Genomic DNA, 25263 nt, shown 5'->3' with positions numbered 1-25263 from the left:
GATGCTTTTCTGGTTTATATTCTTCAAAAATACATTGTTGTGTCTTGAAGGATGAGGATAGCAGTAGACAACAGGATGTCTGATTGATACACGGAGTAAAACCCATCCTCTTCCCATGCCCGTTCTGTCTTGTACCTCCAAGCTTAGGACCTTTCTGGGCTTGTGTTGGGCAGTTGGCTCCCTTCTCCACACGCTGCTTGTACAAGCACGCAGGCTGTGGATTCCTTCCCTCTCCCAAATGGGTCACAACACACGCACGTGCTTCCCAAAGTTCAGAGATGTGTTAAGGTCATTTCTTTTTCCTTTGTTTCATATTCCTTCTGTGTGTTTTTAGGATTTATAGGAAATGACACATGTGGCCAATCTGCCACGTTTAACTGGAACTCAAGATCTGGTTCTTTGAAAAATAACTGATGAAATTGATCTTTGGTGGACCTGATTAAGAAAACAAATGAGAAAGCACAAATGCACATTAGCCATGTAAAAGGAGATATAAGAAATATACCAGAGAATAAGAACTGTGACTTTGTGATAATCAATTGGAAACTCTGTGGCAGAGTTGAGTAGTTGTTACAGAACTATCATGGCCCATAAACCCTAAAATTTGTACCATACAGCCCCTGACAGAAAGTTTGCTGACTCCTGCTCTAGAAGAAATTATTTCCTGGAGAAAAAGAGACTGCAGTTGACCGCCCCAAATGCCACACTAGATAAATAACCAAAGAAGGGATAGGAAAGGATAATAATGATCTTAAGAAGGCTCCAGCCAGACAGCTGAGTTCTGAGTGTACTAATCTTTAAAGGACAGGTAATCTTCCCATTCTTTAGATTATTTCAGACCATAGAATAAGGTGGAAAAGGCTTTTCAAAATGACATCATTAAACTATTGATGGAGTCATCTTTTAAAGAAACCTTGCTGTTGGAGGTTATTGTTTTTGCAATTTTTAAAAATGATTCATATTGTTCATGCAGTGATAACTGAATGTGGTACCATAGTTCCAATGGCCACGCTCCTTCTGTCTCGAGGGGCAGTGCAACATTTGTGTGACAGGGTTGATTGATGCCCTTGACCACACGGTTCCCTATTCAATGTCCTCTTAATACCGCCTATGAACATTTACATTAGTTCCATTTCTGTGTTGTAGAACCACCTCATTACTGAGAAAACAGAGAGAGAGAGAGAGAGAGAGAGAGAGAGAACGTATATATGTGTACCTGTCTTAATCTTAGCATGCCAGGCTGGAAAGAGGACAGATCAATCTGTTCATTTCTGTTAATCAAAATAGTAGTTAAAACTAGTAGTTTTGGAGTCATTAGAATAATATTGCTAACAATATTATTGTAACAGATTATACTAATCTGTTAATTGTAGTGTTACTATACTTTACTTTTAGGTATTTCTCTTTGTTACTTTGTGAGCAGTAACACTCCCCACTTCTGCGACTGTAGATAATGTGATGGTGTTAAATTGTCCTTTGTATTAGTAAGTCCTCTAATATCCATAGTTGGTTGCATTGTGTCAGCAGAATGGTCAGCTGAGTTTAGGGATTCCCAAGACCTGAGTTGGAGGTTACTGAATCAGGTTCAGTGATTCGTTAGGACTCAAAGAATTCAGAAAAGTTCTTATACTCATAGTTATAGCTTATTTCAGAGAGAGGCTACAGATCAACATCAGTGGAAGAAGTCATGTGGGGAAGGGTCCGATAGACACCAGCACAAACTTGCAGTTGCCCTCTTCCAGTGGAGTCGTGCGGGCAGCACCTCATTTTCCCAAAGATAGTGTGTGACAGCTCTCCAGGAGTGTTGCCAACCAGAGAATTTCACTGGAGCCCTGGTGTCGAGGGTTTTACTTATTGGGGGATCAGTCATGTAAGTATGACTGACCACTGTGTGGCTGACCTTAGTGGCCAGCCGCACCAGAGGTCAGACTGATACCATGTCGCCCAAGGCCCCCACCGTAGATCATGTCATTGGTATAAACTATTTGGGGCAGTCCAAAGCTTCAGGTAAAATAATACAGCCTAATAGGCAGGATGGTCCAAGAACTCAGAGGTTACCTCCCAGGCAAGGGCCAAACCTATCTCTGAAATGTACAGGGTTTGGACATCCCAGAGCTGCTGAGTTAATTCTTTACTGTGCGTCACCACATACCAAATTCCTCACCCACGTTGTACTTTCTCTACCACTCCTACCAACACATTTTTAAAAGACACAATCCATTTCAACCCATTCAACAGTGCAAATCTGCCAATATCCATTGTTTAAATGGAAGAAAAAGTTCTCTCAGAAAGGTCCTTTTCAAGTCCCATTTGGATTAGATCAAATATATCAACTTACATCTGACATTTACCTTTAGGCTTTAGAAGTTGAGCCTGAATTTGCGTCACTTCTTTTGTTCAAGGGTATTTGACCCTTGAAAATCCCTGTTGCCCTGTGCATGGAAAATTGAGTGATAAACACATGGAGTCAGCGTCTTTCTGTGGACCAAATCCATCAGATGACAGGGCACTATGGTCGTGGGTCAGAATGTTGTCGTTAACATTTTTTTTGTGTGTGAAACATGTTTTAATTTTGTTCTCTGGTAGGCACTTTGACAGGTTATAAAAGACTTTTTTTAAAACACACATCTCAGATTTCAAGAAATTGTTCATAGGGTTTTAGAATCCAGAGCAGTTTTGAGGCTACATTGGGGAACGCGAAGTTACTTTGAGTTTTCTGTTTGGTTCAGTACTGGGCGAGTTCAGAAGCGATGCTGAAGCTGACCGGGAATATCTAGACTATAACCTTAAAGTGTCTGGTCTTGGTGAAGATTTTTTACTTAAAAAGCATGCAACACTTAAGATTTACAAAAATTTTAGTAATGGCAGAGGACAAGAAGAAAATAAAATTGCCCACTAAACTATAAATACATTTTTAGTCTGTTTTTTTAAAAATAAAATTTGAGTCACATATCTGTATACTTTTGAATTGTGTTCTTTTCACTCAGCGTCTAGGCACAAAGATCTCTCTCCTTGCAGGGATGGGATGGGTTAGGTAGGGCAGATTAATGCTTTCTGTTTGAAAGTGGTTAGCATTTTATATTGCATCTTCATTCGGGGCACCACCCAAGGACTGCTCATGCCAAGGTATCACTTTGTGGTCTCAACCTGGGACCACATCCCCTCCTCGCGGGAGAAGCTCTGAGCAAGCTGGGTGCTCTTGGGGATGAGTCGATGGCAACGGACACTGAATCCCCACACTCTGAAGGCTGAGTGTCCCACTGAGTGAGTGTGCTTGAGCATTGCATCTGCGGTAGCCAAGGCTTAATTTTATGGGAGAGTGGCATCCACCTTATAAAGTTGTTTCTTTAGTAGCAGCGACCTGTATTTAGCTGAGCTAACTTTAGTCCTTGCTTTTATTAAACAGCTCCTTTGTCCCTCTCGCTCACAGAGCTCTCTGGCCGAGACCTTGGATAGCACCGGCAGTCTAGACCCCCAGAGATCGGACATGATTTACACCATAGAAGATGTTCCTCCCTGGTACCTGTGCATATTTCTGGGGCTACAGGTAAGACGGTTCCCTTAGGATGTAACCACCGACAGATACTTGAATTGTCCAGAGTTTTGTTTTTAATTCCATTTTGATTTTTATATATTGACAACTTTATTATAAAGTAATTCTTTTAAGGATGATGAATGCGAATTCACATCAATTTCTTAATAGTGAAAGGAAGAAATAGGAGGAATAGGTTAACCAGGGAATGAAAGAAGGAGAATGTTCGGGGATTAAGGAAGAGAAATGACATGAAAGGAAGGACAAAAAGATCATAGAGATACAGAAAGGAAGAATAGAGGGAGGAGAAAAGTAGAAGAGTAGAGAAAAGAAGAGTTCATTTCATCTCTCATTCCTGGCATAGTTAACCAATCCACAATTATGGTCAAGTCTGTCATGGACTGTGGGTGACACTGAGAAGTGCCCTGTTGGCTAGGCATAAATGGGAGGGTGCAGTCTTATTTTTAAAGGAAGGCAACCTTTGCTGTGGTAGCAGCTGCTTGGCTGATGCAGTTTCCAGCGGGAATAGAGTAGGGAAGCTGCCAGGGGAGCAGAAGGGGAATGGGCTGGGGATGGGGTGGGAAGTGACACAGGTGACACAAGCCTGTGTAGGACTCCTTGTCTTCAGAACTTTCTCCCATCTCCCGGCACCCTTTTCCCACTTACAGATTGAAGTGGGGCTGTAGGGAGTAAGGGCACGAGACGGGAAGCTCTTTTCCAGGATGCACACCCCGGCCTGTGAGTGCCTTGGGGGTTTCAGCCATGACTGTTCAGAGGTCTGACTTGCCATTCTTCTTTTCTCAAGTTTGAGCAGTTCAATCAGGGGTATTTCAGATGCTGAGAAAGTCCGTCTTATTGCCCAAATGGGTTTATTCACTTGCAGGTGAGGCTGTACCTGTTGACAGCTGATGCTTTGGTCTAGTTTCTAGCCCCTAACCACCCTTAGGTATCAGATAATTGGGTAACCTACCCTGAAAGGTGCCTAATAAAGGAGGGGTTGTGACCAAAGGAGCTGAGTGGTCTTGGTGGATAATTGGCCTTGGGTTGAGCATCCCGAGCCAGATTCAGGAAACCTGCTTTTTGAAACATGATATTATAGATGTTTCTAGAAGAAATCACCCTTAGTCAAATGGGATTGGGAAACCCTGCATGGATCATGCCCGTCTGGGCGATACAGTGTTCTTAAGCTTGTGAGCAGCTCTGAGAAGTCCTGGATGGGAATGTCCTGTTTCCTGCATGAAACACCTATTAGTGTTATGTAGTTGGGCTTTATGGGCTGCAAGCAATACATTGTGGCAAACAGGAGCAGAGATGGGGAACTACTGGGCAGAAAATTACAGTTTGCAGAGTAGAAGTAGGAACTGAATAAGCAGGCCTGTGGGAGGAAGGGAAGTGAACAGTGGTTCTGGGAATGTTCTGCCAGAGCCGCAGGAGTGGAGGTGGGGTCCCCAAAGGAAGAGTGGGATTGGCTTTCCTGGAGCATTGCCACAGCTCCCATATTCCCAAAACCCTTCCCTGATTGTTGTGAAACAATGCCAGGCCATAGAAAAAGATGGAAAATACCCTGTTTAATGAAGCTTGTGTAACTTTAATCCCCAGACCTGAGAGAATTAAAAAAACAAAAAACCCACACAAACCGACTAATTTTCTCAAGAATACAGAGGTAAAATCTTACATTAAGTATGGGCAAGTCAAATCCCAGAAGAAAGATACAGCAAGAGTTTTTGTCAAGACTGATTCAGTGCAAAACAATTCATGTTAACAGGTCAGGGGAGAAAGACCTATAATTTTAGCAATTGATACTGAAAAACATTTGGAAAAAAAGCAAATAATCCCAGTAAGAGTTGTGTAAGTAAAATATCACCAGTGCTTGTATTGAGTATTTCTTTTATGCTGTCCTAGACTCATGTGAGTAGTAAGTAATAATACGAGTGAGGAGTAAGACAAGGAAATGTAATAGGAGAGATGCTGAAAAAGAAATATGATTTGGCATGTAAGTGTGCACTTAAAAAAACCAGAGTTTTTTCGTGTGGGCTATTTTTTAAAAACAATGGAGGAGGGAGTTAGAATGAAATAAGAAAAAGGACGAGGAAGGGTTTACCCTTTCCCCTCTGTCTCTTTGTCACCCACAGCATTACCTGACGTGCTTCAGTGGCACGATTGCAGTGCCCTTTCTGCTGGCCGATGCCATGTGTGTGGGGTACGACCAGTGGGCCACCAGCCAGCTCATTGGGACCATTTTCTTCTGCGTGGGAATCACAACTTTGCTGCAGACAACATTTGGATGCAGGTGAGATTGGGTTGCTAAATTGGGATGCTGAAGCTCCTGGAAGGCATATAAGCAACGCCATTCACCTAGGGCTGCTTAGAAGGACTAACTGGAGTGGCAGGAGGGTTTCCTACTGAGCCTTCCCCACCCCCAACCCCCACCGTGTTTCTTTTCTTGGTGGATGGCACCACTTCCCACCCAGTTGTGCAAGCTGGAAACTCAGACTCATTCTCAGCTTCTATCCCAGCCGCTGGCAGGGCAAGCTCTCTCTCCAATACCCCCTCCCGCCCCCATTTCCTTACTTCAGGCCTGGACTGTTCCACTAGCTTCCCAGTTGGTCTCCCTGCCTCCAGGGCTACTTTCCTTGCCCCACTCTGTGCTCGCGCCCCCTGTGCCATTTTTCCAACATTTGCATCTTCCTCAGTGCTGCCAGGCTGTAGTCCCTCCCCTGTTAAAAAAAAACGGGATAAATCCACCCTTTAGTCTTCTCCCTTTCTCTGTGTCCCCACCCTGCCCCACCTTTCCAGCGTGTCTGATCCCTGCTGTCCCCTTCCCTGCACTCACCCTGGGGTGAGCTCCCTCCCCGGCCGCCCTGCTGTTTCATCCTCCTGTGCTTATGCTCCCCAGCTACTGGTGCACCCTGCTCATCTTTCCGGTCTGGCTTGTCCCTCCCACTCTGTGAAGCATCCCTGACGCCCCCAAGCCTCCTTTGTTCTCCCCTCTGAGTTCCCACACATGCATCTTGTGTCCGTTCTTCTAATGTGGCTCTTCTTCCACTATGTCCTTTTTTGTATTTGTGTCTTGTCCCACTGGGTTGTGCTCCCCTGTTTGGTACCAGGGCTCTGGCTGGTTCACCTTTGCATCCCTGCCCCCAGCCTAAACGGGTATGGAGCTGGCAGAGGAAGGAAGAGAATCGGTTCTTTCCTGCCTCCTCCTGCAGGCTTGCTTTGTCCTCTCCTGTTCCCTCTTCCGCCCTCTTCACACTGCAGCCTCTTCCTTAGCCCGGGGCTCTGCTCATAGGGTGGAGCCTGAGGGGATGGGAATGTCTTCAAGGGAAGCGCAGCAGAGGAAGCTTATGCTTCTGTCACTTGCTCTGTTGGAGACAGTCTGAGGAAGGGCTTTGCCTTTCCTGCTGGGGGAATAAGGAGCTAGTACAGAAGACGGCTTTGGAGTCACGGGCTGTGTTCTGATGAGTCAGGATCCTCCAGGACCTCGAGAGGCCTGTCCTTACTTGGGGGGCGGGAGAATATGGGGAGAACCGTGAGCAGTGTTAGGGTGTTCTGGCTGCTCCACAGGCAGTGCCCTGGGAAGGGAAATGGCAGCTGCCGTGCAGGTCTGCTGATGGAAGGGAGTCTTGTGGACTCACGGCTGTGGGGATGGCCAGCTCTTGGAGGTCTCAGAACCTCCTGCAGCTACCACACTTAGCAGGTCCCTTACTCAGAGGGAGCGTCTCCTTGGGGGTCCTCTGAGGGGAGGGTCAGGGGTACCATTGACCTGCTGGGGGAAGGAGATGTGTTCTGGCCATTCCAAGGATGACTCGATTCATTTTATTAGAGCCAGGTGGTTAAATTTGGCTGGCAGCATCTTTCATTCTGTTGATACTGCATTCAAAATTCCATATTTCAAGTCCAGAGTGGACTAAAAAAATCTTTTGTTGGCTGACTCAGGAGCCTTACCTTACCTTGTACATAGGACACTGATTCTCTGGGGAAATGTCTATTTTTCTATTTTTCCTAAACAGCTGACTCATCAAGGAACTTGTAGCACAAACTATAGGTAATTTTGGGCAGTGCTTATAGTTAAGAATTGTTGGTTTATCTCAAGAGGGAACAAAGATGCCTTTCTTATGGTAAAATATGCATTGTGTGCCCCTGTGCCCTGGTCTCGTGCCAAGGTCAGCCATAGGCAGCCACATTGCCAGTGCTGGGTAAATCAAGCTGTTGGCTATTTTAATGATAAACTGTAATCCCATGGGCAGACAGAACCTACCATTGCCAGGGTAAAGCAATGGCGTACAGTGTGTGGCCAAGGATGATTTCTTGTCCTTCATACCTGGGGAAGTGGAACAAGCAAACATGAGACATTAGAGGGACCTGCACAACTCTATGACCTTGGACAGATGACCTCTGCGGTTCTTTTTCCTTTTGTGACAGTGAGAGGAGGCTCTTTGTAAGGTATCCTGGGGATGACATTTTGCCATTATTTTAATGGACCTATTGCGATTTTGTAGATTATTGCAAACTTCCTAAAATACATTTGGGAAGTTACAGTGTATGAATAGTAAGAAAAGTGTTCTGGTTTTGATAAATGCTAACATAGACCCTCATCACAGTCTGTGAATGATCATTTCAACAGACTTACGTATTTATTTATTTCCCAGTCACCACAGGATCAAATAAACAGACAAAGCAATTGGGGCAGAGGGGATAGAGGATGGGACAGTGCTGGAGGGAAGTGTCACTGTAGCCAAGAGTGGGGTTTATTCCCAGCGTCACAGCCATAGGATTGCAGATCGCCTGTGCATTTCTGTTGGTTGGTTTTGTGGGTATTTGGGGGGTAGTTCAGCACTCATTTCCTTAGGCTTAGTGCAGCAGAAGAAAAAGGTTTAATGGTCAGCTTCCATGATTTCTAAGACAGATTTTCAGACTTCTCCAGCGCGGGGTGGTTTATGGTGTTGCATGTGAGTTCTGTTCACTTCTTTGTGTATTTACCTGCCAAGTACCTGATGCTCCGTCGTACTGGATTTAGTGGGTGCCCGGGACCTAAAACCCAACTGTGGTCCGTGCTTGTGAAGAGTGGGCCCTTTATTTTGAGGAAATTAAGACACCTGCAGGTCTTGAGCAGAGGAAGGAAGAAAGTGTACGCGTCCCGACCGGTGCGCTGTGGCCAGGGCTTTCCTCCTCCTCATTCCCTGTGGGCAGCCTGGTGGAGAGGGGCGTGCAGTTCCTGGACACCTGTTCCTCTCCAGAAAAATAACCAAAATTGATAGGAAAACAGTGGAGGGGACACAGATGTATGCCTCTGCAAACCTGAGTGCAAGCTCAGACTGCCAGCTGTAAGATGTCACCACGTCACAAACACTCCTTTGGGGACATGTTTCCTACGGGCTGGGCTGAGGCCACACGGAGTGTGTCTAGTGCAGCACAGGCTATTGACCCTCCTTCCTTCTCCCTTGGCATGAAAGTGATTCCTTTCCTTTGGGGACCATGACTGTTTTGAAATGGAGGTGGTGAGTCTCAGCCCCAGCTGTGTGACCTGCATGGCTTTAGTGCTGCCCAGAGCCTCCGCCTGCAGGGGGCAGATGACTTCTGCCAGGCCTGCTTCTTCCACCTTCCCCGTGTCCCGCCTTTTCCTCCTCCTCCCCGCCACCTCGCCGTTTCATCCTGTCCCTTGATCTCGATCTCTTGCACTTTGCTTTCAACTAGGTCTTCATTGAGCTCCCTTGAATGAGGATTCAGCAATTCATGGTTCTGGTTGATTTGTGATGTCAATCCCAGCCACCCCGCGGGCTTGTTCCAAGAATTAGTCCTAAGCCTTGAAAATCCCGAGAGATCAGGGCAGGGTATTTGGCAGCCTGCAGTAGCCTCGCCTCCTCGGCCCCGGGAGGGCTCAGAGAGGACTCCGCTGATGCCTCTCCTTGGCTGCCCTTTCCCAACAGAGACCATGCCTTGGTAGCAGCTCCCAGCTTCCTGGGTCTCTGTCCCTGGGTGTCACTGCAGAGCTGGGGGTGAAGCAGGGCCTTCCCAGATCCTGCCCTTCACCTGCCATGCTGACCTTCCCCAACCTTCCTTGAGGGGCAGGTGTTGTGTTTTTTTTTTGGGGGGGACACTCCCAGCCTTTTGCTCCAGGTGCCTCTGGAGACATCACTCTGAGCTCTCCAGCAGAAGAAAAGGCTGCAGGGGGGGGTGGCCCCTCCCAGAGTAGCCTCTCCAGGCCATCTCACGCCTGCTGTCCACACGCAGAACCTTCCTTTGCTGAGAAAGGTAGGATTTGGGACAAAAGAGTCATTGTAGCCAGTGGAGCAACCTGTCTGTAACAGTCGTCTGCCTCAAGGAGAGAGCCCACCCCTGTCTTGCATCTCCTTGGGTTCTGGGGGCCCGGTACATATTATGTGCTCACTGAGTACAGGGGCAGCTCTAGGATTCGCCAAGGTCTCAGGTTTGGTGCTTTGAACTATTGGTAAAACTTAGAGGACTGGAGGGATGGAGGTAGGGAGTCTGGGTTTCCCCCCACATTCTCTCTCTCTATATGTATTTATGTGGGGTGTATGTACATCATTTTTTTGGACCGCCTTGAAAGTAAAGTTGCAGACAGCATGCTGGCTTACCCCTAAATACTCCCCTAGGAAGGAGGGTCTTCTGTGTAACCATTACAACAATCATTCTACCACGTCATCTAATACACAGTCTGTATTTAATTTCCCAAGGTGTCCCTAAAATATCTTTTATGGCTGTTCCCTCCACTTTCTGGAACCAGGATCCATTCAAGTTCATGGGGTGCATTTGTTTGTTGTGTCGCTCCGGTCTCAATAATAAATGGTTTCCACCTTTTCCCTCCATTATCACCCCTCTTTGAAAGAATCCAGGCCAGTTGTCTCATCAAGTGTCCCATGATCTGAATTTGTCTGATTGTGTCTTCCTGGTGTTATTTGATTTGTTCCATAGTCCCCCCTTATTTGTTGTAAACTAGGAGGTGGGGCCATAGGCGTGGTTGATTGAGGGTGAACTTTGCCAAAATTTCTACGTAGGTGACTTCACATTCTTTGATGTCAGTCAGGCACGTGGTATCAAGTTGTGGGTTTTTCCCACCAAATAATAAAAATTGCTGTGCATTTAACTCAAAATGTTTTAGATAGGCTATTAAAGAAATGGCGGTTAGTGAGAACCTGGAGGTAATGACCTTGGAGGAGGGAGGAGCTTTGCCTCGCTCCCCTAACCAGTTGCATTGGGAAGCTTTGAATTTACAGGGCGCATGGCTCTCGTTCCATTTTCATGTGACTGTAGGCAGGCAGCCTTATCTCTCAAAGCCCCCTTCCCTCGTCTGTAAAATGGTGGTATTAGTAATAAAAGTGTGAGCATCAAATGAGCTAATCCTCGGCACCTGTCTACACTCGCCTGTTGGTGTTATTGTAGTGGGCCTTCCGGCAGGGAAGGAGGCAGGTAGGCACAGGGGAGGCAGAGGAGTGCCGTGGGCGGGGACACCGGCTGGGATGCCGGTGGAGCCGGGCCTGATGGACACAGCGGGCCGTCGGGTGCTCACCACGGCCACCCTGCCACCCTGCCGTCAGGTGTGCTTTTCTGGGTGGTTTCCCGCTTCGGTTAACACACCGTTTCTATTCATGTTTCTGAGGTTCCCGGGAACTAGGAGACTGACAGCCCCTCTTAGTATACGTGGGGTTCATGAATGTAGTTCTCCACAGTCTTTTCTTCTCTCTCTGACCGGCCCGTCCCGCTTGCCTTGCCCCTGCCCGCGCTCTGAATTCCTCCTCCTCTTCATGCCCCACTGTGTCTCCCCCTTCTCCTTCCTTTTCAGGCAGGTGGTTCCGTGGCGAAGCTGTGTGGGCTAGAGCAGCATTCCATGGCCTGAAGGTCAGAGCTTCTCACTAAGTATCAGGAGGGAAGCGCTTCCCTTTTTAAATGTTGTGTTTTGTATTAGCTATTCAATATAACGCTAGTATTTTAAGGTATATGCTGTCATCCTTCCCCCATTTCCACTCTCAGAAAGATACTTTATAGGCATAATTTAAAGCATATCTACTGAGGGGTAATTGACATATAGTAAAGTTTATCTTTTTTACATGTACAGTTATGAGTTTTTACCCATGTCACATAACTACAACCAACAGGACACTGCCACACCCCAAGGAATTCCTTCATGCGTCTCTGTGACTGGCTAGATCTTGAAGTAATAAAAGTATTTTAGGCTAATAGCCCTTGACCTGAAACAGTTGATAGTATCATCATGTTTGAAAAGGAGGTTATCAAAATCATATCCAGCTAGCCCTCTGGAATTCCTGGGCTCTGTCTCGACAAAGCCTCCTGCTGTGTGGCTTGGGAGGGGAGAGGCGCCTGTCAGCTGCTTCCTACTGAGATTCTCAAGGAATCTCTCTCATTTAAAGTACTAATTAAAATAGTTCATGTAATTTTTAGTATTTATCTGTAAAGCCAGAATAACATGAACTTGAAGACAAAGGTTACAGTTGCGTTTAGTTAAGTTTTCTTTGAATCAACTCAAAATGGATTAGAGATCCAAATGCAAGAGTCATGAAACTATATAATTATTAGCGTGAAATAACAGTAAATTCTCTTTTTAATGTAGAAGTGGGTTTTTAAACTTTTGAACTAGGACTCAAACTCCAGGAACAATCAAAGGATGATAAATTTGATGGCAGATATAAAAGCATTTTTTTGAAACATTTGCATTATAAAAATACACGATAAATAAAAATGACAAACTGGAGAAAGTATTTTTATCATATCACAAGTAAAATGTAATATCTCTAATATAGAAAGAACTCTTAAAAGTCGAAGTGAAAAATATCAAAAATCATATAGAAAAAAGAGCAAAAGACATAGACAGTTCACAAAAAAGTTATGCAATGGCTCTTCACCATGTAAAAGGATCATCAAATTGACTTACAATAAGAGAAACACAAATGAAAGCCACCCTGAGATATTCTCACCTTTGTCAGATTGACAGAAAATAAAATCTTGACAAGTCATTCTGTTGGCAAGGCTGTGGGAGAACAGGCTTTCCTATGCATTGCTGTTGGGAGCAAAAATAGTTCAACCCCTATGAAGAGGGATTTTACAATGTCTAGACTGCATATGCATTTACTATTTGATCCAGCAACCTCACTTCTAGTAGAAATTTACCCTGAAGATACGTGCTCACAAATGCAAAATAATGCTGTGTAACTTGTAATTGCAAAATATTAACAGCCTAAATGCCCATCTATAAGAGACTGGCTGCCATGGTACTTCATACATTGGAGTCCTATGTAGCCCTAAGAAAGAAGGAGAAAAATCTGTGAACTGGTGTAGAATGAGTTTCAGGATATATTGAAAAAAACAAATGGCAAAAAATGTGTGTGTGTGTGCGCGTGCGTGCGTGCGTGCGCACATTTGGTAAGAAAGAAGAAATAACAAGGATAAGGGAGGAATTAATAAAAATGGTTACCTATAGTGGGTAAGTGGGAGTGGTTTGGAGGATACCTGTATGGGAGTGAGACTTTCCTGGTATATCTCTTTATATGGTTTGATTTTTAAACTGTACACATGTTCAACATATTCAAAACATAAAATCTAAAAGGATGAACAAAAAGCAAACCCTAAAATTGAATATATATGCACAGAAACAAGTGAACCTAACTGTACGTCAAATTGCTAACCACACAGAGGAAGGAATTCCCAGACTTCCTAAGATAGTACTTTGCACACCGTGAATGGAATATTTTCTAAGGACAAAAAATAGAAACCTTACACTTAGTAGTCTAGTTAATAGTGATATTGGTATAATCCTGGGACGTGTTATATGATGACATAGGATAGGAGAACTGAATGAGGACATTGGGGTGTGAGAAATCGGGATGCTCAGTGCAGGAGGAGAGATACGAATCTGGAAAGAAGGTAATCCAGTGGTGTTGGGTTGAACTGGAGGTATCATTAGGACCCGTGATTAAAATATACTAATAATTTAAAAAAAAATTTTACCTCTAGTCGCTGAATGACACCCAGGAACAGTGACTCCCCCCGGTGCTCAGATTTCGGTTTAGAAATACCATTTTCCATCAGAATGAACCAGGGCTCCTTAGAGAAGTGGTTGACGCCAGGGCCGGAGCTGAGAAAAGTACAAGTTGAGCTGGGAACATCTTGTGTCGGAAAGCAAGGAACTGCTCAAAAAAGTGAGGAGACGTGGGGGCAGTTAATGTCAAAAAGAATGGGAACCTACTTGACTGAGCAGCTCTGGGCGAGTTTGGGACAATTTAATTATTGAAAGGGATAGTCATGGAAGTGAATTATAGAAATAGCTAAGAAGGAATTCATGCATCTACAGTGAATTTCCAAAGAGAAAAAGAAGGAGATAGAGTTGGGACAAAGAGGAAAGCTGTTTTTTACAAAAGGAATGATAAAATTAGAAACTCAGAATTTTTAAGCCCACTATGCAAGAATGTTAATAAGCTAGTGGGATATAATAATTGCACAGTCTAAGAACTCACCCTACAGATTATTAATTACAAAAGGGTAAAGGTACTTTTAAAATGGAGAGTTCCAGCAGTCACTACCCTAACCAAGAATTCCCACAGTCTGGGGGACATCCTGAGATGACAGGTGTCCTGATGTGATGCTGTAAGATGTACACGATACCCCAGCAGGCTCCTTGCCAAAAAAAATTTTTAACCTGGCTCTAAACATGACACATGGTAGCCAAACACAGCATAGGGACTGATTAGATTGGGGGGAGTGGGGCAGATATTTGCACTTTTATAAACGGCAATTTAAATATGGCCTGAATATTAGGTTACATTATTAAATTAGTGTCACATTTCTGGGGTGTGATACAGAGAGGCGATGATGGGACAGAAAATGCTTATGCTTGCTGAAATGACTGGGTGAAGTGTATCACGTCTGCAAGCTACTTTCCAACAGTTCAGCTGACAGATTGGCATATACATGCAGTAAACAATTGGAAAATGTTAAAAATCAAGAGAAGAGTTTTCTCTGACAAATTGTGTTTTGCTTTTCTTCCAAAGCACTTAGGACACACACTCCTGATAGCAAATTCAAAAATGAAACTAGCTCCTCAGAGCCAGATCAGCTCTACATTTCTTAGATATTGTTTTTAAATTGTGCTACAGTTTAGACTCAAATGTTTATTTGGCAACGAAAGGTTTTGCACCAACTTGATTTTCTTGCTAGGTGGAGGAAGCCAGGTACAAGAGTATACACTCTGTGTTGACGAATTCTGTTTTTGTTTATTGTCATTAAATGGCTTGTTTCTGGGCAGATACATTTCACACCTTCATGTTGCTGCTTGTAGGACCATTGCCTTTTAAACTTTTTAAGACATTTTCTTTGATGGTACCAGCAGAGGACAGCAATCCCCTGGTGCCTGGGGGCATTACCTGGTTTTGTCTGGAAAATTTATGCACGTTTTACTCCTTATTCTCTCTCCCCAATGCTTTAAATCTAAAAGTCCTCTCCCAAATTTGCAGTTAAAATTAACATGGCCAAAAGACTTAATTAACCTCTTATTTCTAGTCTAATAAAATTTCAAATAGTATTTGTAAATAGCACCTTCAATTAATTATTAAGTAAAAGTTGGTGTTGGAGATACAATGATGGGTGAAACGGTCCCAGTTCCTGTTGTCAGGGCAATTCTAGCCCTCGGGCACCTGGGCAGGTCAGCACGAAGATGTCCTCACGGAGACCCGCCCTGGGATGGCAGGTCATCTGAGCCGACAGCGCAGGATTAGTGGGGTCAGCCAAACCAAGACCGCAAATGGAGCCAGCCACAGCCTGTCGGAATGCCTTCTGAGAAGAGTTTTGGAGTTACGGTCATCTTTCCCAGTTCCGCCAAAGCAGTCCTTTCAGAGCAGGTCCTTCAATAGTTTCCTCTTGCCTGCAGGAAGAGGGCGTTTGCTACCTGGTCCCCTCTGACCATCACATCAGCCCCCGTGCTGCCACCCACAGTAAAGTCTCTTCAGTTGGTTCTCCAGGATTCCTGGGTCTATTTGTTGACTCTCATGTTGCACATGCTTTTCTACTCGGAACCCCTTGCATATGTGGTGATGTGCTTTTCGTCCTTCTGCTTAAGTGACTTTCCTACAGATGCCCACAGCACCCTACATCGCCCACCTCACCGCCCTTCATGGTGGCTATGGTTATTCTCCTTCACACAACAGAAACCCCTCAAAGGCCCAGGGGTAGTTTTTTCCATAGTCATACCTGCTTATTTAATTGTGTCTGTGTCAAGCAGACGCTCAAGAAATGCTTCTTAAGTGACCAGAATAATCCCTTCATCTAGCCCCAGGGTTGTCAGCCTTTGCAGTCTGGTGCCTCAGCCTCACCCAGAAGTTATTGTTCAAAATCCAGATTCAAGGACTCCACCCGCAGCTCTGACTAACCAGGGCTGGGTGAAATGCAGTAATTTCCATTTTTAACTAGTGACTCTCAAGGAATCATGAAGCAGCTTCCTGGCAACTTGGAGGTGATTTATAGAAATCGTGGTCAGAAAGTCCTAAGTAATAGAGGAAACACATTATAAATCCCAAGAAGGAGATCCTGGAATATTTCCTGGAGGAGGTGGTATTTGCTTTATGCCTTGAATGATAAATAAAAATTGAACATGAGAAATGGGTTGATGGCAGAAGGGATGAGCAAAGGCCCAGAGGCAAGAACCTGGACCATTTTGTCTGCAGTGCAGATTTGTGAAGAGGCCAGTGAGAGGCCAGGCTAGGGAAGGGTTGGGGTCACCTGGGTACCGAGGAGGAAATGGGGTGCCTCCAGCAGGGCTTTGAACAAAGTAAGCATTTGTCTGGGGCTGGTTAGGTTCTTTTGTTGTCAAGGGGCTAAAGCCTGACATGAGAGTGCATCATGACAAAGGCTCAGACTGTCTCTGAACATCTAGTGACACTGTTAACTTTAAAAACTTTTCATCTGCAAAAACCCATCACCTCTTCACATATTTAAGGTAAACTTTCCTTGTACACAAGGTCGGCAAACTTTTTCTGGAAAAGGACAAGCAGTAGTATTTTAGGCTCCGTGCTCACTGTTGTGACCGCTCCACGCTCCCTTTGCAGCACGAAAGCTGCTGTAGATGCCTCCTCAATAAATGAGGGTGGCTGTGTCCCAGGAAAACCTGATGCACTAAAGCAGGTAGTTTGCCAGATTTGGCTCACAGGTGTAGAGAAGGGCAGAGCACTTTTTTCCTTTCCAGTCGTCAGTACAGAATTAAGGAGCAGGCAGTTCTGTCTACTCGGGGAGCCCAAGGACCGGAAGTTTGGGTGCGCATGTGAGTCAGGTGCAGAGGGAGGAGCCAGCATCTTCATGCTGGAGAAGTGCCTGAAAAGCCACTTTATGAGATGAGACTATCAAGTGCTTTGTCATGCTTACTTAGTCTTTCTCTTGGAAAATTGGCTTTGTTGCTTGTTTTTTAGGGAAGCTCTTGTTGAATGGAGTCATATGCTCTTGTTGCAACTTTCCCTCAGAAAGGGAACGCTACTGACTCATGCTGCCAGTTCTGGAGACCACACCTCACTGCGAGGGTACTGACTGCTGCTTACTGTAAAGCAGTCGCTTGTCCCCCAGCCAGGACTGCTGGTGGCAGGCAGTGCACATGGCTGAATGGTGAACATCTAAGCCGTCATCACGGGAGACGTTGCCTGGGGCAGCACATGTGGGAATTTCCTATTATCACCCACTTTCAAAGGAACCAGGGTCTTCCTGGCTTGAAAGCGAGTGAGCTTCTGTGTATCAGTGCTCTCAGGGCCTCTGGTCGTGGTGAAGCCATAAAATGCTTGCCCTGAAAGGTGTCCAGGCTGTGATCAGGTTCAGAGTGAGGTCAGAAATAATTGATGTCACCAGGAGTGGGATCCAGAGTAGTCTTCACTGGCCCACATCCAGTGGTCACCAGTGCAGTGCTGATGGCAGCGTTCCCAAGGACGAGCTTGCTAAGTGCAACCCATATTACATTGCCGCAGGACGCATTGCTTGACATTTGAAACAGTAAAATAGATGGCGTTTGGACCGTTTGAGAGGGCGTCCATTCCTAACTAGATGCTGACCTCCCTTTACCCTTTCTGTACATAGCTGAAAAATTGTGCTTAAGGAATTTGTGTTGAAATGAAACAGTGTTTTCCCCTTTGATACACATGCCCACTTCAGGTGACCTTCACTTCCACTTTGACAGCACTATGCCGTAGGTTCCTCCGACAGGTAATTAATTATAAATGGATGGTTGGCAGAGGGCACGCCCGTGTGAATGGCCGCCAGCAGTGCATCTGCTGTGCACCGTGCAGCCTGCTCCCATGTCTTAAAGTCATCGTCCTGCCTACTCAATTGATATCATTGCATGATAAAAATGGCCAGGAGAACAAGAGGGTCTTGACCCTCATCTGCCTCAAAATGGTACATGCTGACTCTGGACTTGTAAAGTGGCTGCTTGCCCGCTCAGCCTAGTTCCTCTCTCAGTCAGAGCAGGACACACTGTCGGGCAGCTCGGGGGAAACCAGCTGGGTTCCCGTCCTGCTGGCCAGGACCCTGATACAAGGCTGCTTGGTGATAATTTAAGAAGGAGCTGGACGTCTGGGAGTTCCCAGCCCAGCAAGCAAGAGCCAGTTTTATATTTTACCCTGAAAGTAATGTTAAAAGTAGTGATTAAGTTCTCATGTGTGAGCCCATAAAGCCACCTTAATAAAACTGTAGCTGAAATGCTGTACATACCCAATAAAAAGTGACAAAATCTTTTGAATTTGAGTAGCTCAAGTGTTTATAAAGTTAATATGAAGTATCTATAATATAATTGAATGATGACATAAGAGTATCTGCATTTAGTTTGAGGATATGGGCAGGAGATTTTATGGAGAGTGCATTCTTTCTGGGTCCTTTAAAAATAAGGTTTAGAACACTTGAATCTTTTTTATGATTAAGCAGAATATTGTATCTATGTTGATTTGTAACTTACAGCTTTTCTTTTCCTCATTAGATCTCGATCACTAATGTGATTTTAATGCTTATCCTCTATGATTTAGTTTTTGACTTACAAAATGGAACCACACAGGAAGATAATTTTTTTGTTTGATAACCATTAAGAATTTGAAAGGGAGGAGGAGGTGGAGGGTGGTGAAATAGAAGACATACAGTGATGTTTAATGAGGAGCTCACAAACTCGGCAGGAAAGAGAGATGTCCAAATGGCCAACATGCCCCACCCCAAGGGGAAAGGTGGCGATGGCAGGGGCCGGTGTTGGGGTGCTAGTGCTGACTGCAGGGCTCCCCCAGGGCCCACCCTGGGGCTGTCTCGGGGAGAGCAGGAGGGGTGGATGGAGAAGCCAGTGGCCCTGGCTGCATGGCAGAAGAGATCTTTGCAGACTGGGGTTCTTTCTTCCAGGTGTGCCTGCATTTACTCATGTGCTGTTTGTCTATGGAAAAGACTGTTAAGCTGTCAAATAGTGAACTACCTCGGTAGTTCCTGATGCTGTGATCATGGTTTTGGTCTCGTTTCTTTTAGGTTACCCCTGTTTCAGGCCAGTGCTTTTGCATTTCTGGCCCCTGCTCGAGCCATCCTGTCTTTAGATAAATGGAAATGTAACACCACAGGTAATTGCAGTTATTTCCACATATGTCATTGGGGTCCTTTAATGCAGGTGATAAAAGGGAGGCCCTTGGCAGCATTAAATCCTTTCTGGAATCAAGCACAGAAAACACAAACCAACAAACAGCTTAGAACACTCCAATCTGTGGATCGTGTTTCTGTCTCTCTCTCTATCCACTCGTTCATCCCTAACCCCAGAGCAAGTAAGGACCAGAAGGGACCTCATTTCTCTACTCTAATGAAATTTATAAGTATGGAAATGGAAGAGAAAAATATTTGTGCTATTTTTCTGCCTCTTTCTTTCAGTGGATTTTATGAACCACCAGTAATCACTCTCTTTGCTGCGTCAGCATCCCTTCTCTGAAACATCTCTGCTTTTTAAGGATCTGGCTGCTTTGGTTTTCTGCAAATGACTTTCATCCCCTTTACCCCCATAGTGATTGCAAAGATCCTTAAGTAACCCTTTAAGGTCAGGAAAAGATAAGATAGGGGATTTGAGAAAAGCCAGACCCCGTTGTACTCAAAAAACTTCCATTTTAGGTTCTAGGAGCAAAGTTTTTCCAGCCTTCACTTCCTTTCTTGCTCCTAGGAGTTACTTTGTGACCACTGATTTGATTTGGGGACTGGAGAAGGCCCTCTGCTTTATCTAGGTTTTTATACCCTCAGTCAGGCAGCCTTGCTATTGGGCATTTCAATTAGCTGCTTGCAAAGGTTGGTCTTTGTGTGAGGCTGGCACTAGCATTGTGCATCACCAGTTCAGTCAGCTTTTGACAAGCTGGGAGCTCTCAGTCGATGAATAAATTTGGTTAAATTAGCATTGGGGAATCTACCTTTCAGTATGGTAAGCCGTACTGTTGAATTTTAGGGATGGGTATTGACACAAATATACTTAAAACAGGGAGAAAATTCTTCTTAAAACTAAAATGAATGTGTTTTGTGAAATATCGGTGTCGCTCCAAGAAAAATTTTGTCTTTGTTTTTGTTTTCAAGATGTTTCAGTTGCCAACGGAACAACAGAACTGTTACACACAGAGCACATCTGGTATCCTCGGATACGTGAGGTAAAAGATGAGTGTCGTTTGCTTGTGGCTGCTTTGTGTTTCTTCACAGCTTCAGTGTTGGTTGTGCCCAAAAATTTGCAGTTGCTTGCACTAAGCCCTTTTCTTTTCACCTACTGACATCTTTATTTCTGTTAAACTAAATTTAGATGACATCACTATAAAATAAAGCATTCAGAAATGCTTTGTGCAGCCAGACAGTATTATTTCTCATCTTTTATTTCCTTCTGTCTTTGCTCTGGTGCCCCCACAGACCTGCCCACTCACCCCCTCCAGTGTAACCAGCCAAGGGGCATGGCTCCCTTGAAAGAAGCTTCAGAGGCTTGTCAACAGGCAGCAGAACCATTCATTCTGGCCTCAGTGTTTGCCTGCATTTGTGGAAAGACTTAAAGATAATTGTCTAGTTACAGTGCACTTGAACAGAATGGGTCATGGGAGTCCTCAGACATGAAGAATGGCTGGCTGACAATTTATCCAACTCTTTCAAAACCTATAAGATCATTCACCATTAGTTCAGAACCAGCATAGCATTCTGCACTATAGAAACATTCCTTTAGAGTTTTTGTCAATAACAGTATCTTTTAAATGTCCTGCTACGGCTCACTTTTTAAAGTCAAGAAGCCTCAGTATAGTGTTCCTTTGAAGCTGGTTTTGAATGTCGTGTGGCTTAATGAATCATAAGTTACTCCTGTTTCATTTATCAGTGGAAAACACCAGTTGGCTTTGTGTCCAGTGCTCAGTTCTGTAATAGTCTTACGTCAGTCAGGTCAGACTTAGGCCCCAGTCACACCCATTGGTTTCTTTTGGAGTTTCCGCGAACTTTCCAGCTGTATCATGCCTGTTATATAATACCTCGATGCCTTGCAGAATTATCAGTTGTAGTTGGAGGTGGCATTTAGGGTACGTGATGGATAAGCAGCTTACTCTCCTGTCTGTGCCCTCGCTTGTTCCAGATCCAGGGGGCTATCATCATGTCCTCACTGATAGAAGTGGTCATCGGCCTCCTAGGCCTGCCTGGGGCTCTGCTGAAATACATCGGGCCCCTGACCATTACGCCCACGGTGGCCCTCATTGGCCTCTCTGGCTTCCAGGCAGCGGGAGAGAGAGCAGGGAAGCACTGGGGCATCGCCATGCTGTAAGTATTCCGGCACCACTCAGTTGTGGACGGTAACCATCTCCCCCATTCCCACCATCGAGAGACAGCCTCTTGGAACACTTTGAACATTTACATACACTTAGGAGGTAGATTTTTTTGTTGTTTTTGGTTTCCTTTTTTTGTAAGTAAGAGGGGTCTGCCAGTTTAAACTTTACTTGCTTCATGCCAGGGAATTACTGAAGGGTGTTTTAGACCTGGAGGTTGGAAAGTGACTTAGAGTCAAGGTATGCCAAAGACAGATCTGGCAGTGATGTGTAGAGGAAGGTTTCAAATTTTGGGAGTGGATAAGACGGTGGTGTTATTAGCTCTTGACCTCTGAGGCCATGCCAACCCTCCTGCACATGAATTGAAATACTAGGAAGCCGAATCCTTTAGGTGAGACTCAAAAATACTTCCAGACTGACAGTGGGATCTGTTGGCATTGAAGGAGACATGGCTCCCAGGCCAGGCAGAGCTGTGCACACCTGTGTGTGAGGAGGCCAGAGTCCTGCTAGTTACCGCCACTCCTTTTGCACAGAACTTCAAGCCTATGAAAGATGCCACTTACCCCTTTATGACAGTAAAGACATCCAAGACTTTGATAATGATGTAAGATTGATTATTAGAGCCATGGACTCTTCTGTACCCCACACACAGGATGGACGTTCTCTTGTGTGTCTATAGAGCATCTGTAAGAGTTGATCACATAATAGAGAAATGGTTCCAAGACTGATTTGCCGACCAGTAAAATTTTTAAAACAAGTAATGACACAAGAGGACTTCCAGTTGTTTTTGTTTCGCTTTGTGAAATGTTCTGTAATTATTTAATAACAGACAGCACTTACTAAGCCTATGCATAATACTTGTATTATTATAAATTAGGGATCTTTCATGAATAAGATTTTAATTAAAATACCTCATTCTTAATGGTGAAAGACTTAAGTCAGGGCTGCCGATTGAAATCAGAAACAAAGATAAGCATGTTTATTATCACCAGTATGATTTAAAGTTTTCTTGGATGTGCTAATCAATGGGTAAGATCGGAAAATAAAATAATATGGATCAATACCAAAAATATCAGGAAGGAGGGAATGGTGACTTGTCTTTATAAGAATTAAAATACATTCCAGAGCTTAATAACAATAGAGTGTTCCTGGGACAGGACTACTTTTTGTAGAGCAGAACAGGATGGATAGAAATAGAACCCAGAAAAAATTCATTTTCGTATATGATGCAGTCATATTTGAGATCAGTGGAAATGGAAGAATTATGTAGGAAAAATTAGATAATTATTTGGAAAAAAAGTTAGATTCCTACTTTATATCAAATTACATTTCAGTTAAATTAAGGCTGAAATGTAGAAAATAAAGCCATGAAAGTGCTAGAAGAAAACCTACATAAATATTTAATCCTGAGATAGGGAAGATCTTAAAGCAGACATTGAAAAGAGAAAGATTGATAAATTTTACTTCTGATACACTTAAAACTCACATCAGAAGCCACTGAAACTAAATTATAAATGAATTTGGGGAAAATAAAACAAATTCCACGAGAAAGGCCAATGTCCTTGATTCATAGTTTCACTGATTAATTTAAAGGAGGGAGGGTCCCAGTGAAGTGATGGATGAAGGATATGATATGAGCAGCCATTTAACAAAAAAAGGACATACAAACAGCCAATGAGTGTGTAGAAAGGATTACCCTCCCCAGTTATGAAAATGCATATTCACAGGGATTCTGTAAGCAGTAGTGTAGTGGTGGGGGATTAGTTTGTACAACATGGGTCCTAAATCACTCCAATAGAGGTGGCATTTAGAGGCAGATTCTCATTTCTGACACATCATGTATAGGCCTTTGATGGGAACTGGTTTTCTTGAAAAAACTGACTTTTTGATTACTTTTCTTAGGGATAATTTCAAACCTGTTTTCAAAAGTTGAGAAAATAGTATAACATGAGCCCTCCTATACCATCACCAAACACTCAAGAGAAGTCTCATTTTATCTATACCCCCAAATACCGTATTTTGCCATGTATAGTGCACACTTCCCCCAAAAAAAATTTATGAGGGGAAAATGAGGGTGTGCATTATACGTGGGTAGTACTAATTCCGTATCTATGTAAATGTTTTTAATTCTTTTATTTATGCTTGTAAGTTAAAAGTGTAGCTCTAAAAATCAATGATATGCATATGCAAAATAATACCCTGGAATATGATAATTGGTTTTGTTGAACTTCTGATGAACTTGCAACGAGGAAGAGTTCTTGGCCTTCTATGATACGTAAATGTCCTACATTTGTTACTGGTACATAAAATTTCTTGTACATTGTATCTGTTCTTGTGTTCTGTAATTATTTGTTACGTAAAATTTCTTGTGCCCTAATATGTTAAAAAAAGAATAAATGTTCAAGTTCCTTTATAATACAAAACACAATTACCTGAATGTAAACAAATAAAAATTTGAATTAAAAAATTAAAACGAAAGATTTTTTTCCCCTGAAAGTTTGAGCCAAAAACGTGGGTGCACATTATACGTGGCAAAATACGGTACATTTAAATTCCAGTCATTTGAAGTTCAGCAGTAGCTAAACAGACAAATCTAAAGTAGAGTAGTGGTCCATTCCTCCATCCCACCCCTCAAAAAATCTGCTTATGATTAACTAGTAAAAAGTAAATATTTATCCTTCCATATTTTTATATTGTTTATGCATAAATACAAACATGTACATATACAGCTTTACTATTATAATTTTATAATTTGTTTTTCACCCCAACAATTTTTGTTGGGCTCACCTCTCCAAGACAATGCTTTGATCTAGTCTTTATAAAACTGCACAATGTTAAACAGTATGAAATAGTCTGTAATTGATTAAACCATTCCACAGTTGAGACTCCTGAACAGTTGTATAAAATATTTGCTGTTGCAAACGATGCTGAACTACGTAATACATGTAAAAAAATGACTATTAGAGTAAATAACGATAACGTTTTTTAAATTGATGACAAATTGGTGGAGATTTAAAAGTTCGATAAGACCCTATATTACAGAGAGTAGCAAATGAATGTTCTTGGTTCCCGATTGATACTGTAAATTCACCCAGCCTTTCCATACGTATCTGACAGTTTGTATTGTCTTAGAAGCTTTTCAATAAGGTATTTACTGTTTGCCAGATCCGTTCTAGTCCTAGGAACTTGTCGTACAGAGATACTGAGGCAAGTGCCAGGGAGGGGTGATCCATCACAGTTGTTTGTGTTGTCACAACCATATGGCAATTGTTAAACAAGATGTGGTACGTCTATAAGATGGAATGCTAAGCAGTCACTAATGTGAGGTGCTGGTGCAGACCTCCATCTGTCAAGGTCATGGCATCAGTAGGGTTCAAGCTGTTTGGGAAGCAGCATGTCAAGTATGACTCCACCTCGGGTTAGTTGCTGCTCCAGGGCAACGATGGTGTCAGGCGGTCCAGTCTCACTCTCTACCCCCAGCATGACTCATAAACAGCTCGGTAATGGAAACCGTGTGGGATTGATAGACCAACGTGCTGTGGGGTTGTTACCCAGTGATAGAATAATGAGTGATCTTCAGGATTTTGTCTTTCTTTTTGTTTATCTGCCCTTTATAATTTCCCTACATTTTAGTATGCATTTCTTGAATAGTATATGAAAAGTAAAAGAAAGGTCAACAAGCAAATGATATGTGAATGTGAGGTAGACAGAGCCAGCTGTGGTGGATGGAACCCTGGCCTGAGGATCTGGGGCTCAGATCCTTTTCTCTCCTCTGCGAACACGGGCATGTCCCCCACCTTCTGCCTCTGCTGTGGGGCCGCCTGCCCTACTTGCCCCACAGCTGTATTTGAGAATAAACATAAATTAGAAGTAGATGGATTTTCGAGAGGGAAGAAAACGGAGTTCTCATCTGCCCGATCCACTCACTTAATTTGTGCTGCCAGATTTGGG

At 43.8% G+C, this 25263-nt stretch overlaps 1 protein-coding gene across 6 annotated transcripts in view; it reads left to right on the top strand.

Annotated features, from left to right (window-relative positions):
- SLC23A2 (solute carrier family 23 member 2) overlaps positions 1-25263 on the top strand; it is a 116075-nt gene that overhangs the window by 67403 nt on the left and 23409 nt on the right. For 4 of the 6 annotated variants that reach the window (XM_074317751.1, XM_074317750.1, XM_074317753.1 and 1 more), the window contains 5 exons: positions 3407-3547; positions 5665-5822; positions 19031-19119; positions 20105-20175; positions 21126-21307. In XM_074317751.1, coding sequence (XP_074173852.1) covers positions 3407-3547; positions 5665-5822; positions 19031-19119; positions 20105-20175; positions 21126-21307 — 641 coding nt within the window. The remainder of the gene's footprint in view (positions 1-3406; positions 3548-5664; positions 5823-19030; positions 19120-20104; positions 20176-21125; positions 21308-25263) is intronic. The other 2 variants (XM_074317754.1, XM_019733759.2) reach the window with 1 other exon arrangement.

This window comes from Rhinolophus sinicus, linkage group LG13 (genome assembly GCF_036562045.2).
Source record: "Rhinolophus sinicus isolate RSC01 linkage group LG13, ASM3656204v1, whole genome shotgun sequence".
NCBI lineage: Eukaryota > Metazoa > Chordata > Mammalia > Chiroptera > Rhinolophidae > Rhinolophus > Rhinolophus sinicus.
Note: the sequence above shows the minus strand (reverse complement) of the source record. Positions and strands in the feature narration are given on the sequence as shown.